Below are 13,899 nucleotides of genomic sequence, written 5' to 3' on the forward strand. Positions count from 1 at the left end.
AAACAGTCTGTGTGTTTCCTGTTTTACTTTGTAGGTTTGTGTCTCGTTATGTCCATTAGTTCCAGCTGTTTCCCCTCCTGTGTGCTATTTCCTGATTACCTGATGTGTGTATTTATACTGCGTCTCTGCTTGTGCTCCTCGTCGCGTCGTCTGTGTTTCTCTGTGAATCTCTGTGTACTCCGCATTATCCCGTGTTTCTCCATGTCTCTCTGCTCCTCGCTCCGTGTCCTCCTTTTTGTATTAGTTTTCCCAGTTTAGGTTTATGTTCGGTTCTGCTCCACACCTTGGTTTTGTGCACTGTAAATAAAACCCACTTGCACCTCCGCCACTGTCTGCTATTGGATCCTCCTTTCTCACCTTCATACGACTGCTGCCCCAGTCATGACAGACATGTAAAATGTATAAGATTAAAACTAAAGCACTCATGCAGAGAAGTGAGTAATTTAATAAGTTTTCTGTTTACTAAATTGTGTAAAAGCAGACAGCAACTCATCACACTGCAGTAACTCCCAGCGAGCTGAAAATAATGAGTCTGGAATCAGGGGGAAGTAAATGCTGTGACCATATTTTGTGTGTAATAATGAGCAAAGGATTCCCAGATGATGGCATCAGCATTCATATCTCCTGCTGTCAAAGGCCTGTAATGATGAGGAAGAGAGAAAATGAAAGATAAAATGAAGTAGAAGGGGAGAATGAATGAAGGGTCACTGAGGGAGTGATGAATTCTCCTGTTGGGTGCTGGGAGCTGGAGATGCCAGTGCATGCCAATATGACCAATGAGAGGTTTTATCACTTTCTCATTTATTAATATTGTCAATCTAACACAGCGTAAAATCATGGGGATACGAATCTCAGAAAGATACAGGAGGAATAATAGATGACAAATGGAGGTTATGGAGACCTCTTATCATGGTCCCTGTGTCTGCCCAGCCGGCTCGAATAGGCTACAGGTATTTGTTATTGTTTTTTCTCCCTTGCTCTGTCTCTCCTGTCTCCTCTTCACCTGCGTGGAGCTCATTGTGGGCCCTCGTTCTTGGCCAACACACATGCGGCTCATTATCCTGCCACTCCCGGCCACCATTTAAGACAGTGGCTCAGTGCTTCTGAACGCTGGAACATTAAACTACTCTCGTTAGTTTTGCCCGGCTCTAAAACCTTCTCTCGTGTTTTCCTTGTGATATTCCTAGTCCTGATCTCTCGTCTTTCTTTGTATATAGCTTCCCTGGTCCCGTCCTCGATTCCTGTTCTTGGCTTTCCTGAATGTGAGTGTGAATCGCAAGTGTGGAGTGGTGTGAAGAGGAGCATGTTGTGTGGCAGGAGCAGAGTGTGTGCGGCATGGCCGAAGAGAAGCATGAGTGAAATTCCCCTCACCAGTCCCCGTGGAGCCCTGGGACCCCTGTCCTTCCCTTACATTCTGTATATAGTCACTTGGTGTTTTGTAAATAAATCTTTTGCACTTTTTCCCAGAGTCTGAGCTTGAGTCCGTTCAGTCCTCCGTGACATCTCTCTTTCAAGAGGTCAAGTGCAATAAGAGAGAGAACTATTCTTTTTCCAGGCTTTCTTGTAAAATAACACTTTTTAACCTCATCAAGACTTTTATTGGTTTAAAAAGCCACAGCCATACCTCATATAAAAAAAGATGGACATATCCTCAAAATCTAAGAAAGGGAAGCCATTGTGGAAGTACTTTAAAGCTCGAACCTGCATTCTTCCCAAAACAATCAGATTGCAAATAAGTTTATGAAGAGCAGATGAACATCAAAGCCAGCAGAATTTAGCACAGGTTTTATATTGAGGACCTAAAGAAAGGGTAGTGGTTTTAATAAGGCATCATCATTTTGAGCCTCTTGCTGTAGCAGCTTCCCTGTGTGCTTGCTCATCATCAAGACAAAAAATATTGTCCCAATGAAGCACGGCTTGAAATTTTAGAGGCATTTTTGAGATCATCAGGTCTCAAGAATGAATTGTGTTTACCTTTGGCTATGGAAATTTGAATCACTTCAAAGTCTCACCATTGAAGTTGACGGCATGGATATGGGTCAGCAGCTCTTTGCCATCAATGTTGGTCATATGAGGGCACAGGCCAAGGTACCCTGGGCAGAGCTCACGATGCATGTGGTGCAGAGCATGGGCCATTGCGTAGACGGCGTCCATCACAAACTGCACCTTCCCCTCTTGTTCATAGATGGAGTCACGGCCAACTTTCTCCAATCCTGAAACAAATACAAACTTGATTGACTTAAAAGACCAAACATATAAAATATATTATAGGCTGAAAGTTCAGTGAACCCACTATGGTCAAATGGGAACTCAGCTGTGGTCTATTTTGGACCTTCTAATGGTTGCTTAAAGTAATATATACACGAATGACTTAATAATTATCATCCAATAATATAATATATAAAAAAGAGAACATTCTGCATAATTAATACTTTGACTTTAGGATACTTAAGGTTTATTTTAATACAAAACCATAAATATGATTAAGCAGAATTATGACTTTCTTAAGTAAGAAGTAAAAAAATAAATTCACCACTTGCAAAATAGTTACGATGTTAAAAAAATGTATAGTGTCACTTTTTCTTTTTTAGAGCACAGAGCTGCACATGAGCCTAAAAACTGTCCAGGGTTTCTCTACTGTGTGCCAGCTGTACATATTTGTGATTAAATGGTTTCCTTGGCAATGTTCTTGGTCTTTTTGGTACCACTCCATTGAAAAAAATCAAGCAAGTTAAAAGTGCCATGGAAAATGCCTTAAAAGGAGTTGTTTACTGAGGACCACAAAGATCACTGTGGGTTTCATTTAGCCAGCAACATTAAAATGACTAAGAAACTAAAGCACTGACATATTCATCTTTAGGCTCCACGGGGGGGGGGGAGACAAAACACTTTGCTAACATAGATCTGAGTCAATCTCTTCCCAGCTCTTTATTTTATCTCTTTTTTTAACCCAAAGGTTACGGCACTCATCCTTTCCGTTAGGCAAGAAGTTACTAACAAAGATCATGGGAATATGAAATGAGCAACATTTCCTCTAATAACCCATTGACATAAAAAGAAGCCGGATCTCATTAGTTGATTTAAAAATAAATTGGAGAAGACATTGTGCAAAGTTTTTTCCAAATTTTCTACAGAATTATTGGTGTTACTAGAGGCACGCTGCACCATGATGTTGGTGCATGCCAAAAAGGAAAAGCGAAAGACAGAAGGGGAAGACTAACTATTGGACTGGACCCTCCATAGACAAGAGACAAGGCTTTGTTGGATTAATAGGAGCTTCAAAAATCCAATTTAATTTTGATGGCAGACAAGAGAGGAGGGATCTGTCCAAATGGAGACATTTGCTCTGACTAATTACAGATAAAGAGTGATTACATATCTATATGGCTGAACCATGGTGAGCAGACAGCATAGGATGTCAAACAACCGAGACTGACAGAATGTAGTACCAATTGTACTCAAGTAGCACTGCATCAACATAGTTTTACTCAAGTAAAACTAAAAAGTAGCCGTCCAAGAAATTGCTCAAGACTAAGAAAGTATTTAGGAAAAAAGGCTATTTGAGTACTGAGTTACTGATCATAATGTCTGATTTAATGTTTAAAAACGAGATAACATGTGATTAACAAGTCAATGAAAATGGCAACAATGAGCATGCTCTTCTAAAGGCTTCATAAAGGCACCTCACAGACCAAAGGTCCATCTTTCAAAGAGTCTATGATTCAACAACAAAACAGTGAAGGCGAGAGTCCAGAACAAAATCTCATGGTTAACTTCTAAGTTGAGTTGATAGTCATAAATATGGTTTTTGACAATAAAGCTGACTATGACAGTAATGAGAAAATCAGCAAATGTCGGTCCAGGGTTGAGATGAGCTCCAGGGCCAGAGCAATAAACGGAGATGCATGAGTGCTAATTCAAGTGATGATTCCACACCAAAAAGTTAAGAATAAATGAAGTCTGCATGTTCTAGCAGTGTGAAGCCAGCACTTTCTTCAGGTGCTGGCTCCATAGCATAACAGACTACCATGTTAAAATAAAAAGAGATAAACATGTTAAAATGTTTAACAGCCTGCTAGAAAACCTCCATTGGCTGGTGTAAATAGTTTCCTCATTTAAACCAACTGCTGGGAGGTAAATTATTTCTTTCTTTGTATATTTCACCTGTTTAAGTTGTATTTAGCTAGAGGTCTGTTAGGCTCTGTTAGTGGATGCCTCACTCGTTTTATGTGTTCATACTTTATGCAGCACTAACAGTATAGCTTAACGTAGTTTATTCTATACTACTAACCTATCCACTTTTCTAATGTTTTATTTGTATGTTTGCACTAATTAGCAGCTCTCTGTGTCAGTTCAGTGTATTCATATAGTTCAGAGATGCACCTTGCTAACTAAGCTTGCTAAAACTACCTTATAACTAAGCACCCCATCCTGTTATCCAAATATTAGTAACATGGCCATAGCCAAGGCTATGAGGTGGCACTTTACAATAAAGTCAGTTTTCATCATCTTTATGCACTGTTGACACTGGCAACTTGTTCACAGTCTACCCACTGTTACATTGTTAAATTTTGACTGAATAGTCTGTTAAGAAAACAGACAGTTTAGTGTCAAGAAAGGTAAATTAAAATAGTTTACCAGTGTCAAAGGTAGCATCAGCAAATTACAAATAATGAATGGTTCAAATATTAAAGGACAAACAAAGACTGAACATAAACACTGGAGGGTTGAGATCACACAGGTCGGAGGAAACATATAGTTTTATTGTTAGATAAAAAATCTATATACGACATACACAAAAAACTAGTCAACAGTCTTTGCTTTGCAGTTCCACATCCCCTCATACCAATATTATCATTGAGAAGCAAGATGAAAGCTTCTCACAACGACATACAGAAGCTGAGACACCGTCACATACTAAGACAAACACACACACATTTTGAAAAGCATTTCTGAGTGGTGCTAAATACTAAACAGCTGCTTTACCCCTTCAGACATTGTTGCTGCTTTCAAACAGAGAAAGGAAAGAGGGAAAGACGCTGAGCCTGTGTCTAGGTACATCAGTTCATCTGGTTATGTCCCTAACCAAGCAAACTGCAGCACAAACAGAAACATGCACACAAGAAAACACAAGGCATTCAAATGCAATCTCTCATCTGTAATTAGCCACAGCTGTGCTTCTGTTCCCTTTCCCGTCGTTACACTGGGTGTATATATTGTTTCAGTCTTCCTTTTGCTCTTGGTCATGTTCTCCCTTCTAGCTGTGTCCTTCTTGTTGTGTATTTTCTAAGAAGAGTTTTTGGTTATATACTTTTGCTTCTGACCTGTTTTGCTTTTCATTGTGTTTTTATAAGGCCTTTGCAATAAAACAATTTTTGAGTTTTATGCCTTGTCCTCCGGGTCCTGTCTGGCTGCCACACAGAAAATCTTGACAGTTTGTCCACTAGGAGTTTTGAACTTTTGTTCGAAAAAACTTTTGTTACTTTAAAATTCAACACATTTTTTTTGGTTTGTTTGTTTTTTTTACCTATCCGATTAACTAGGAACAGTTACACATCTGTAAAGCTATAATTATCGAAAATGATGTTTTTAGTGCCCGAAGTTATCATTTAAGTCTATCAAAGTTGATGAACAGCACTTAATTTAATATTTGCAACTTCAATATAATATGTGTACACTAAGTAAAAGCACAGCAGCAGCTTTTTTATGTTACCCTACAAATGGCCAAAGTGTTGAGTTTGTCCTTAAAAGGTGCATTAGGATAACATTAGGATTCACTCTCTTACTCTGATGTGCATCTCACAACCTGAATGAGAAAACAACATGGTCATTCCCATCATCTAAACAAGCTTCTCTGTCAGCTGCTTCAGCTCGCACACAAAAACAAACAGAATGGTAATTCTAGACTGCAATCAATGACAGGCAGACAGAGAATCCATGCACTGGAGGCTACAGAGATCAGAGACAACTGTGGGGCAGCAAAGGTTCAGCTCTCAACCGTCAGAGAAGAAGACAAGCTCACCTGTGAAAAGCATCTGTCAGGTAATTTGGCTGAAAGCTGCTTTTATCTGAGCATGTGTGTGTGATGTGTTCCTGTTGCAGCACTACACTTCAAACAGAAGCCTTTCATTTTCATTAAACCCCCTAATTTATCCATTAACAAAAGATTATTGATGTATTTTTAATCATATTATAGTGGAGTGGAAAGATTAAAGGAGTTCAATATATGCACATTTTTACTGGATAGCATGCACAGTTTAAGGGCTGTTTAGAATTTTTAACAGAATGAAATTAATGAAATATCATTTCTTCATTTGGACTTTAAAAACTCCCTTCATATTCCTATGGAATTAGACAAATTAACAGATTCATTAATATATACAGGGTTGGTTTAGGTGGTTTAATGGTGTATTTGAAAAAACAAACAAACAAACAAACAAAAACAGTACCTCTGCTAAATCACTGACTATGGCAACTTTATTCAAAGAACAGAAATATTTCATATTTTAAGACACATTATGAATCCACGTAATTTTACAAATATGATTAAAGAACTGAAAAACATGTTCTCCTATTAAATTCCTACCTTACAATGACCCCGTTGTTATTTTTCCTTCAGCTGTAATTAAATTCCATAAAGAAGGTATTTCTTCTTTTTAAGTCATCGCAAAACAGCAATCAGCGCGATTTTCAAATAATTGTTTTATGATATTTTAAACACAATTGTTATCTTCTTAGAATTACATTTACAATTTAAGTATCATTTTTATGAGAAAATCCAGTCAGCAAACTTATCTTAGCTAATTACATACTGAATGGTAAAAAATAATAAAGTGTCATAAATTAGGTTTATTAAAGGTATTTCAAGGATAATTTTTTTTTCCAATATGTAAACTCAAGTAAAAGATGGGATAGAAAGAAGATTCGCCCATCCAATCAGGCTGGGGAAAAGATGCTTTGCTTTTGAATGAGTTTCTTTTTAAGAGCGACACACTTGACCACATGAGTTGAGCTCAGAGGAGGTGGTGACAGACATAACAGATTATTCCTAATTACCCCAGTTAATTACAGTTAATAAGCAAATCCTCTCACAGAACATATCACACGGACACTGAAGTTTTGAACAAACTTCAGGCATGAAAGACATTTCCCCTCAAGTGATCTCATTTAGGATTTCACAAAAATGAAGACCTGGCTAGAGATTACACAGAAATACACATTTACAAGTTGTTACATCAAAACAAAGAGCAAAGCTGTGAGTAAACTTCACTACATATTAGAAAAAGGAATAGAAGTTGAGTCTCCTTTAGTTTGTGCAGTTATTTTGCAGTTAGTCCGGTTGTGAGACAGAAACCAGTTAGTAGCTGTTAACAGAGAAGAATCAATGCATTGAAAGCAGCTGATGGTGAAGTCATTTTTTCTTTCAGTCTCCTGACACAGACGGATTCAACCACAAAGACCATAAAGCTCCTGATTTCAGCTGATTTGCATCCGCAGGATTAATGAGATCAATGTCCACTGAGTGACAACCCCCCAAAAAGGAGTGTTTCTTGGTTTGGATCAGAAACACAGCTTTGCGGAGGGTACGGGAGGATTCCCCCCCTCTGGTCTTCATGTCCCAGGCTCTGTTAACTAGTTTTTATCTTCTGACTTTTAGCAACACATTTGGAAACAGTCTACAGTGTGCACATGAAATCCAATCATAAACTGATTTCACTTTCAGCACAAGCAATCCTGTTACAGAAAAGATCACAGTTCAGGGGAAATTGGAGGCCAAGTCAACAACTCAAACTCATTGCTGTGCTACTAAAACCATTGCTGGAGCATTTTGCTGGAGCTGGTTCAGAAGAAAAATGCTGTGACTGCTATGATCAGGATTGTAAACGAGAATTCAGGAGAGTTATCTCTCTCGCCAGCTTGGCTCTCAGTGTGAGGATGGATTAAATTTTGTTCCGTATTCCAGAATCAAGCAAATGCAATGCCTCACTACCAAAATAGCTTAATACCTATCTATAATCACTAATTACACAAGGCTAAATCATTAAATCACTGCATGATTCAGTGTTGTCCCTCTGGTAAAGCTAAAGTTACTTTTTCCTCTCCTCAAAGTCGGAAATAAAGTCTCTGGTGTCTTTCTCATCAGCCTGTACAAGTGAGAACTGCACCTACGCAGTTCTGCTCTTTCATCTGTGCCACACAGCATGTGTTATAGTGGATAGATAGTGCCAAATTAATGAAGTGCAAAGATGACACCCATCCCCTTGGGCTTTACCACTGTAAGGTAGCAAGGCTTTTTGCATTTTTATTATACATCAATACAGTTCCATCAGTCTTTAGAATAACAAGGTTTGATACTCACATACCACTCAACACTCATGTTGGTACACACAGTCTTTACAGTTTAGTCTTTCAGCACTTTACAGCACTGACAAAGATACTACACACACACACACACACAAATAAGACTGCTGACCTGCCAACTCAGCTGTTTTGTCTGTGTGATGATGCAGCTCCAAAACTCAATCTGGAACTTCTAATAAAATCTTTTGAGATCTGCCCGACAGCAGCAGCCTGATCAAAGCTCAGGTAACATTATCAGGGAAGCAGTTGGAACACTGCAGCTTTTTCTAGAGTGCTGACATTGCCTTCTGCTCTTTTACTTCTATCTCCAGCTGGAGGTACTCTGTTTGTTTGTACTTAGCCAAACACCTCCACAAATGCTGTTTTGCGTATCAGACAAGTTTTTGAAGGATTTAGCCCATGGTGCACCTCTGCTGAGTGTCTCCCTGCTTAGTAAGTCCTGATTCAGGGCTTCTCATGTAACAGACAGCTGCACGAGACATGAAATGAGAACAAAAGCTCATTTCAGATCAGATTCACTGTCAGTTAATGAGTCCAAATTAATTTTATGCAATCATTTTGTTTGTCTTCAGAACCTAAAATAATTTCCCTTATTCTTAATTTTTGGGTGAGAGTTTAGCTCACTGGGTGAGCAGGTACAATATGCCTTAAGGCCAAAGTACAAGTGGCCCAGGCTGAGTCTGGAGCCTTTTGTTGTGTGTATTCCCCTGCTCTCTCTCTCCTCCTCTTTCCTGTCTGCACTCCTGGTTAGGAGTGTTGAGTGCTAATGGCAGTCACAAGCAGATTCCTTCTGTTTGTCTTCTGGGATAAAAAGCAAACTGTTGTCTTTTCCAATGTAAAGTTGTTTTTTTTACTAGTGTTTTCCCAAATCTGGGATTTTGCAGGATTGCAGTGACTTTATTTTTTCATAATTTCTCACATAGTTTTAACGTATGTGTCCCAGTTTGCTTTTTGGATTTTCTGATTCATTTGGATGGTAAGAAAGACCAGTGAAAATGTCATGGTTTTATCTGAGATATTCCTGTTTAGACACTGTCTCAGATTTCAGCTGGTCTGGGCCTTAAAAAGAAAAACGACAATAACAACAACGAGAAAAAAAAACAATCTAGAAAAGTATTTTATGGTGGTTGCTATGACATTTTAGCTTCATATATCAAACTTTTATTCATAATTTTTTAATGTAAATCAGAGAAAATGTCATAAAAAGAAGTGAAATATAAAAATATATTTTTCATAAACTGCCACTTGCTGTATTTTACAAGATTGAGATTTAATTAGTGTGTGCTCAAATATTGGACCTTGTATGGGTGCAAATGTCTGAACATATTTCCTAAAATCAGGGAATGTAACAAGTGGAAAGTACCTGTTCTTTATTTCTTGTTTTAGGCCTCTGAGTAGGCCAGAGTAAATGGACTGATTGTTATACAGCACTTTTCACTCTACCAGAGCTCAAAGCACTTTATACAACTTGTCTCAGTCACCTACGAGCACCTTTTTTCTGTGCTTTTTCTACATAAGTACTTTCTCTCTAACATTCACACTACAGTGGATATATTGGAAAGCAGCTTAGGGTTAGTATCATGGCCAAGGATATTTGGCAGACTGGAGCAGCCAGGGACTGAACCACTAACCTTCCAATTAGTAGTTGACCTGCACTACCTCATGGGCTACAGTCACCCAGAACAGCTTAGTCAAAAAAACAAAGAATTTACATTTAGTTTATTTATATTTACACATTTGTGGTTTATGAGGATTTGACTGCAAGATGAGAGCCGAGTGAGTGCAGGAAAAGATTTCCATGATGTGACTTTAGGCTGCCACTTCAGGGAGAAGATTAAAGTGACTGCATGTGTGCTGGTATGAAGAAACAAGCGTTTATAAGGCACAAATGTGTTTTCTTTAATTTGTGTATTGAGAACATCATAGAGGAAGTAAATTCTTAGTTTTTCTCAGTCAAATTAGCTTTGGCTAAAAATCATACATCAGCTTCAACCTACTTAAGTATTTAAAAAAAGGAAAAGATATGGCTTCAACCCATAGCTGGGTCACAGAGATAAATGAAAATATATGATTAAGAAGGAAAGGAAAGCAAGAAGTGGAGAAAGAAAAGAAAAGCAGCAGATAGAAATGTGTTGATGACTTTTGATTTGTGTATCCTATCTATTAATGTCACACATGTGATGGTGTTCTCATGTAATAGTGTTATGGGCTATTGCTGCACTGGTGTCTTGTGCAAATAACTGTCATCGTAAGGAAAGCACCTAATCTCGTTACATTTCATGCATTTATAATGACAATAAAGATTAAGATACCTGTACATTTCTTGGGGCTGCCAGGTCTCTTGCCATGCATGCCCAGCTTACAGCCAAAGTTTTCCTCCCAGAACTCAGCAAACCATATGTTCCTGCGGTTATTGGACAAAGAGCGACTCTTGAAGTAACGGTCAAATGCTACCAAAAGAAGGAAAACATCATTAAAATCAGAATTTCTTTCAAAACATCCTAAAAATCTGGTCAAGTCAAGGTTGTTTCTGGCCTCACCATCCACAGATGCCCTCTTAGGAAGGATGGTGATGGCGCCTTCAGCTACCCGCTCCTGCTGGACTACCGGAGAGATCTTGGACCCCCAGCTGTCGGAGCCCACCCACAGGAAGTGACCTGTCAGATTGTTGCGTTTTGCTGCATCCAGGATTCTCCTTTTAGCATCACAGGTGACAGATGAGACAGTCAAAGGGGAGAAGAGGGGGTCAATTCTCATTCAATATCTTGTAGCATTAATATGTAGCATAAAGACAACAAGAAAGTATACACATGAGATATACACAACACACGCAGCACAAAACAAGACACTGCAGATCTTTCATGCTTGATGCCTAAAAACTGTCTTCATCTAAACTAAAACTATTCCCTTTATTGGGAAATAAAAGAATTTCCTAGATGAAGCTGTTTGTTCAATAACCACTGTTATTAATGTAATTTACTGTTTTTTTAAATTGTCATTTTACAAAGAAATGAGGAAATAATGTTTGTAGTTGACGATTAACAGAATAATTTAAGTTTATTTATTTTAGTTCTTTGAGTAATAAAATAATTGCTTTATGAATTATTAAATATATGACAGCTGGTAAGTAACAACAATAGTGAGTATTTTTCTCACTCCAAACCCTTTTACCATACTAGATAGCATACATCCTCCATACATCCAATCACTGCTTATTTAGTTCAGATTTGTGCTGGAGTCCAGCCCCCACAGCATCTGGTGTCCCATCTTTCTTAGACTGGTAACTGGTCCATGGTGTACTTTTCATTCCACACTATCACAAGGTAGACAAGCATGGTTATCTACTGTGCAAACTGCAAACCAGCAGCAGCCAATTATGCCCTACAAGGATTTGTGAAGCCTGGCAGCACAACCCAATCTCCTCTGAAAAAGACCAGCATACTCACGCCAGGTAAAAAGGATGCAAATGCTGGCAGGCCTCAGGAAAGACCTGGTCTTTATGAGAAAGGTCTTCACAACCACTCTCTGATCTGATTTCGCCATGTGGTACATAGTGGAGAAGAGGGTCCTGCTCATTGAGCTGACCATCACTTGGGAGGGGGGAGTGACAGCAGCCCATGAAAGGAAACATCTGAAGTACTCCGAGCTGGAAGCGGAGTGCCAAGAGGCTGGCTGTGAAGCCAGCATTTACCCTGTGCAAACTGGGTGCCGGGGCTTCGTGGGCAAGACAGTCTGGATGCTGCAATGTGCAGGAGTAACAGCTCAAGTCTGAGGACGACCACAAAGGCACTGGGAGGAGAATCAGAGAAAGGAAGCTTCTCGATCTGGCTTAAGTTCCAAAAGTGTTTTTCTCTATTCTGTATTCCCAGGTCAGTTATTTCATTAGAGGTTTTAATGCTGCTGAATAGCAACATAGGATTCCTGTTCCATCCATCAGTTTTTGGCGGTATGCCTCTTTCATGCATCATTTCGATAGAGGATACACACGTGCATCCTCAATGATAGCTCTTCCATTAAGCTTTTGTCTCTTTTTATAAGTTTTAGACTCTTCCAGTACTTTTGTTTTTCATGTTTGTCCTGAATCAACTTAAAATTAAACCTGACTTTTTGTTAGTTATTCCTGCTTATCAAAAAGACGAGCTTCAGGCTCTTATTAAGATTTAGATCTGCAATTAGTAAATGGGTTGGACATTTTCATGTCCTACTCATGTTAGTGGAAATGTAAAAATAGTTTATTTTATACTAGTGGCTGCCAGTTATGTGAACACATTCCTACAGTCATATTCAAGTCTTTCATCGTGTATAAGTAAAGAAATTCTTTGAACATTCACAGTATAGTTTTTTCCACTTTGTTGTACTAGTAGTACTTTTTTCTACTTACTCATAATCGACTAGTAAATCATATAATCATAATAAATTACAAATTAAATAGGATCTTGCAATACATGTTAGATGCACAAGAAATAACTTTTTTTTTACCGAATGTCGTCTTCATTGGCGAACATGATGACAGCGCGGGCATTGGGAGTCTCCACTAAACGGAGGATTATCTTATCAAACTCTCCAGGTCTCGGCTCACGAGGAATTTTCAGAGATTGAGCAATGCACACCCCACCTGACAGTGACAGAGGGAGAAAAAATTAATATTTAATAAACAAGACTGAGACTGCTAGGGCTAGCCTCAAGTTCATTTTAACCTTCTGAGGTGGTAATTATTACAAAACAATTCTATTCCAGTCTTAAACTCTACTCATGTATACTCATGTAAGGAAATGATGTTTTTTTTTTCAACTCTGTCCTGTCTGGCAGCTTTTGCAATTAGAATTATGATCTGAATACACTATTGTGTACACTTTGCTTTTCCAGGATGAGCTCAACAAATTCTATAACTCCTCTTGTTCATGTGTTACTTTTATCTGTTTAGTTAATCATTTCTTTTTAGTGTTATTTCATTTATTACATTATATTTGTTGTATCACATTGTGAACAAAATGAAAAAGAAAAGAATAATAATAGGAAGGGGAGAGAAAATAGGGGAAAATATAATAAAACAAAGGAGCACAAACAGAAAAGAATGATGATTCACCAACTATCAAACCTATACAATCCAAATTTATCTTGGTCAAATTTTTACTCTGATACTCACACATAACAGCACATGAATCATCACACTTTTATCTGCTGTCAGTGAAACAAAGGTCAGCTGTGCTCATCGAGCCATTAAGGCATTAAGATAAGATTATTAATAACATCTAATTCACGATAATGCACCAGTGTGATTCTGCATTTCCTTTTATTAATATATCTTTGCTTATTTGTGAATCATTTACAGCCAAAAATATCCCTTGAATCATCCTTAAAATTTGATTAAAGATTTCTTACATTTATTTTCCCTGCATGATTTTTAATTTGTTTTTTAAATCTTCCAGTCTGGATACTGCAGGCGGGAAGACCTGGGTCATGAATAGGTCTTCCCGCATGACAGTGACCCCAAACCCACTGCCAAGGCAACAAAGGAATGGCTATAGAAGAAGCACA

The 13,899-nt window shown here is 38.3% G+C and overlaps 1 protein-coding gene across 5 annotated transcripts in view; it reads right to left on the reverse strand.

Annotated features, from left to right (window-relative positions):
* grm8b (glutamate receptor, metabotropic 8b) overlaps positions 1-13,899 on the reverse strand; it is a 109,179-nt gene that overhangs the window by 22,874 nt on the left and 72,406 nt on the right. For all 5 annotated transcript variants that reach the window (XM_019361186.2, XM_005454211.4, XM_003449222.5 and 2 more), the window contains exons 4-7: positions 12,841-12,976; positions 10,902-11,056; positions 10,674-10,811; positions 2,013-2,213 (exon numbers count right to left, since the gene is read on the reverse strand). In XM_019361186.2, the coding sequence (XP_019216731.1) occupies positions 2,013-2,213; positions 10,674-10,811; positions 10,902-11,056; positions 12,841-12,976 (630 nt within the window). The remainder of the gene's footprint in view (positions 1-2,012; positions 2,214-10,673; positions 10,812-10,901; positions 11,057-12,840; positions 12,977-13,899) is intronic.

Source organism: Oreochromis niloticus, linkage group LG7 (assembly GCF_001858045.2).
Source record: "Oreochromis niloticus isolate F11D_XX linkage group LG7, O_niloticus_UMD_NMBU, whole genome shotgun sequence".
In the NCBI taxonomy this organism is placed as follows: domain Eukaryota; kingdom Metazoa; phylum Chordata; class Actinopteri; order Cichliformes; family Cichlidae; genus Oreochromis; species Oreochromis niloticus.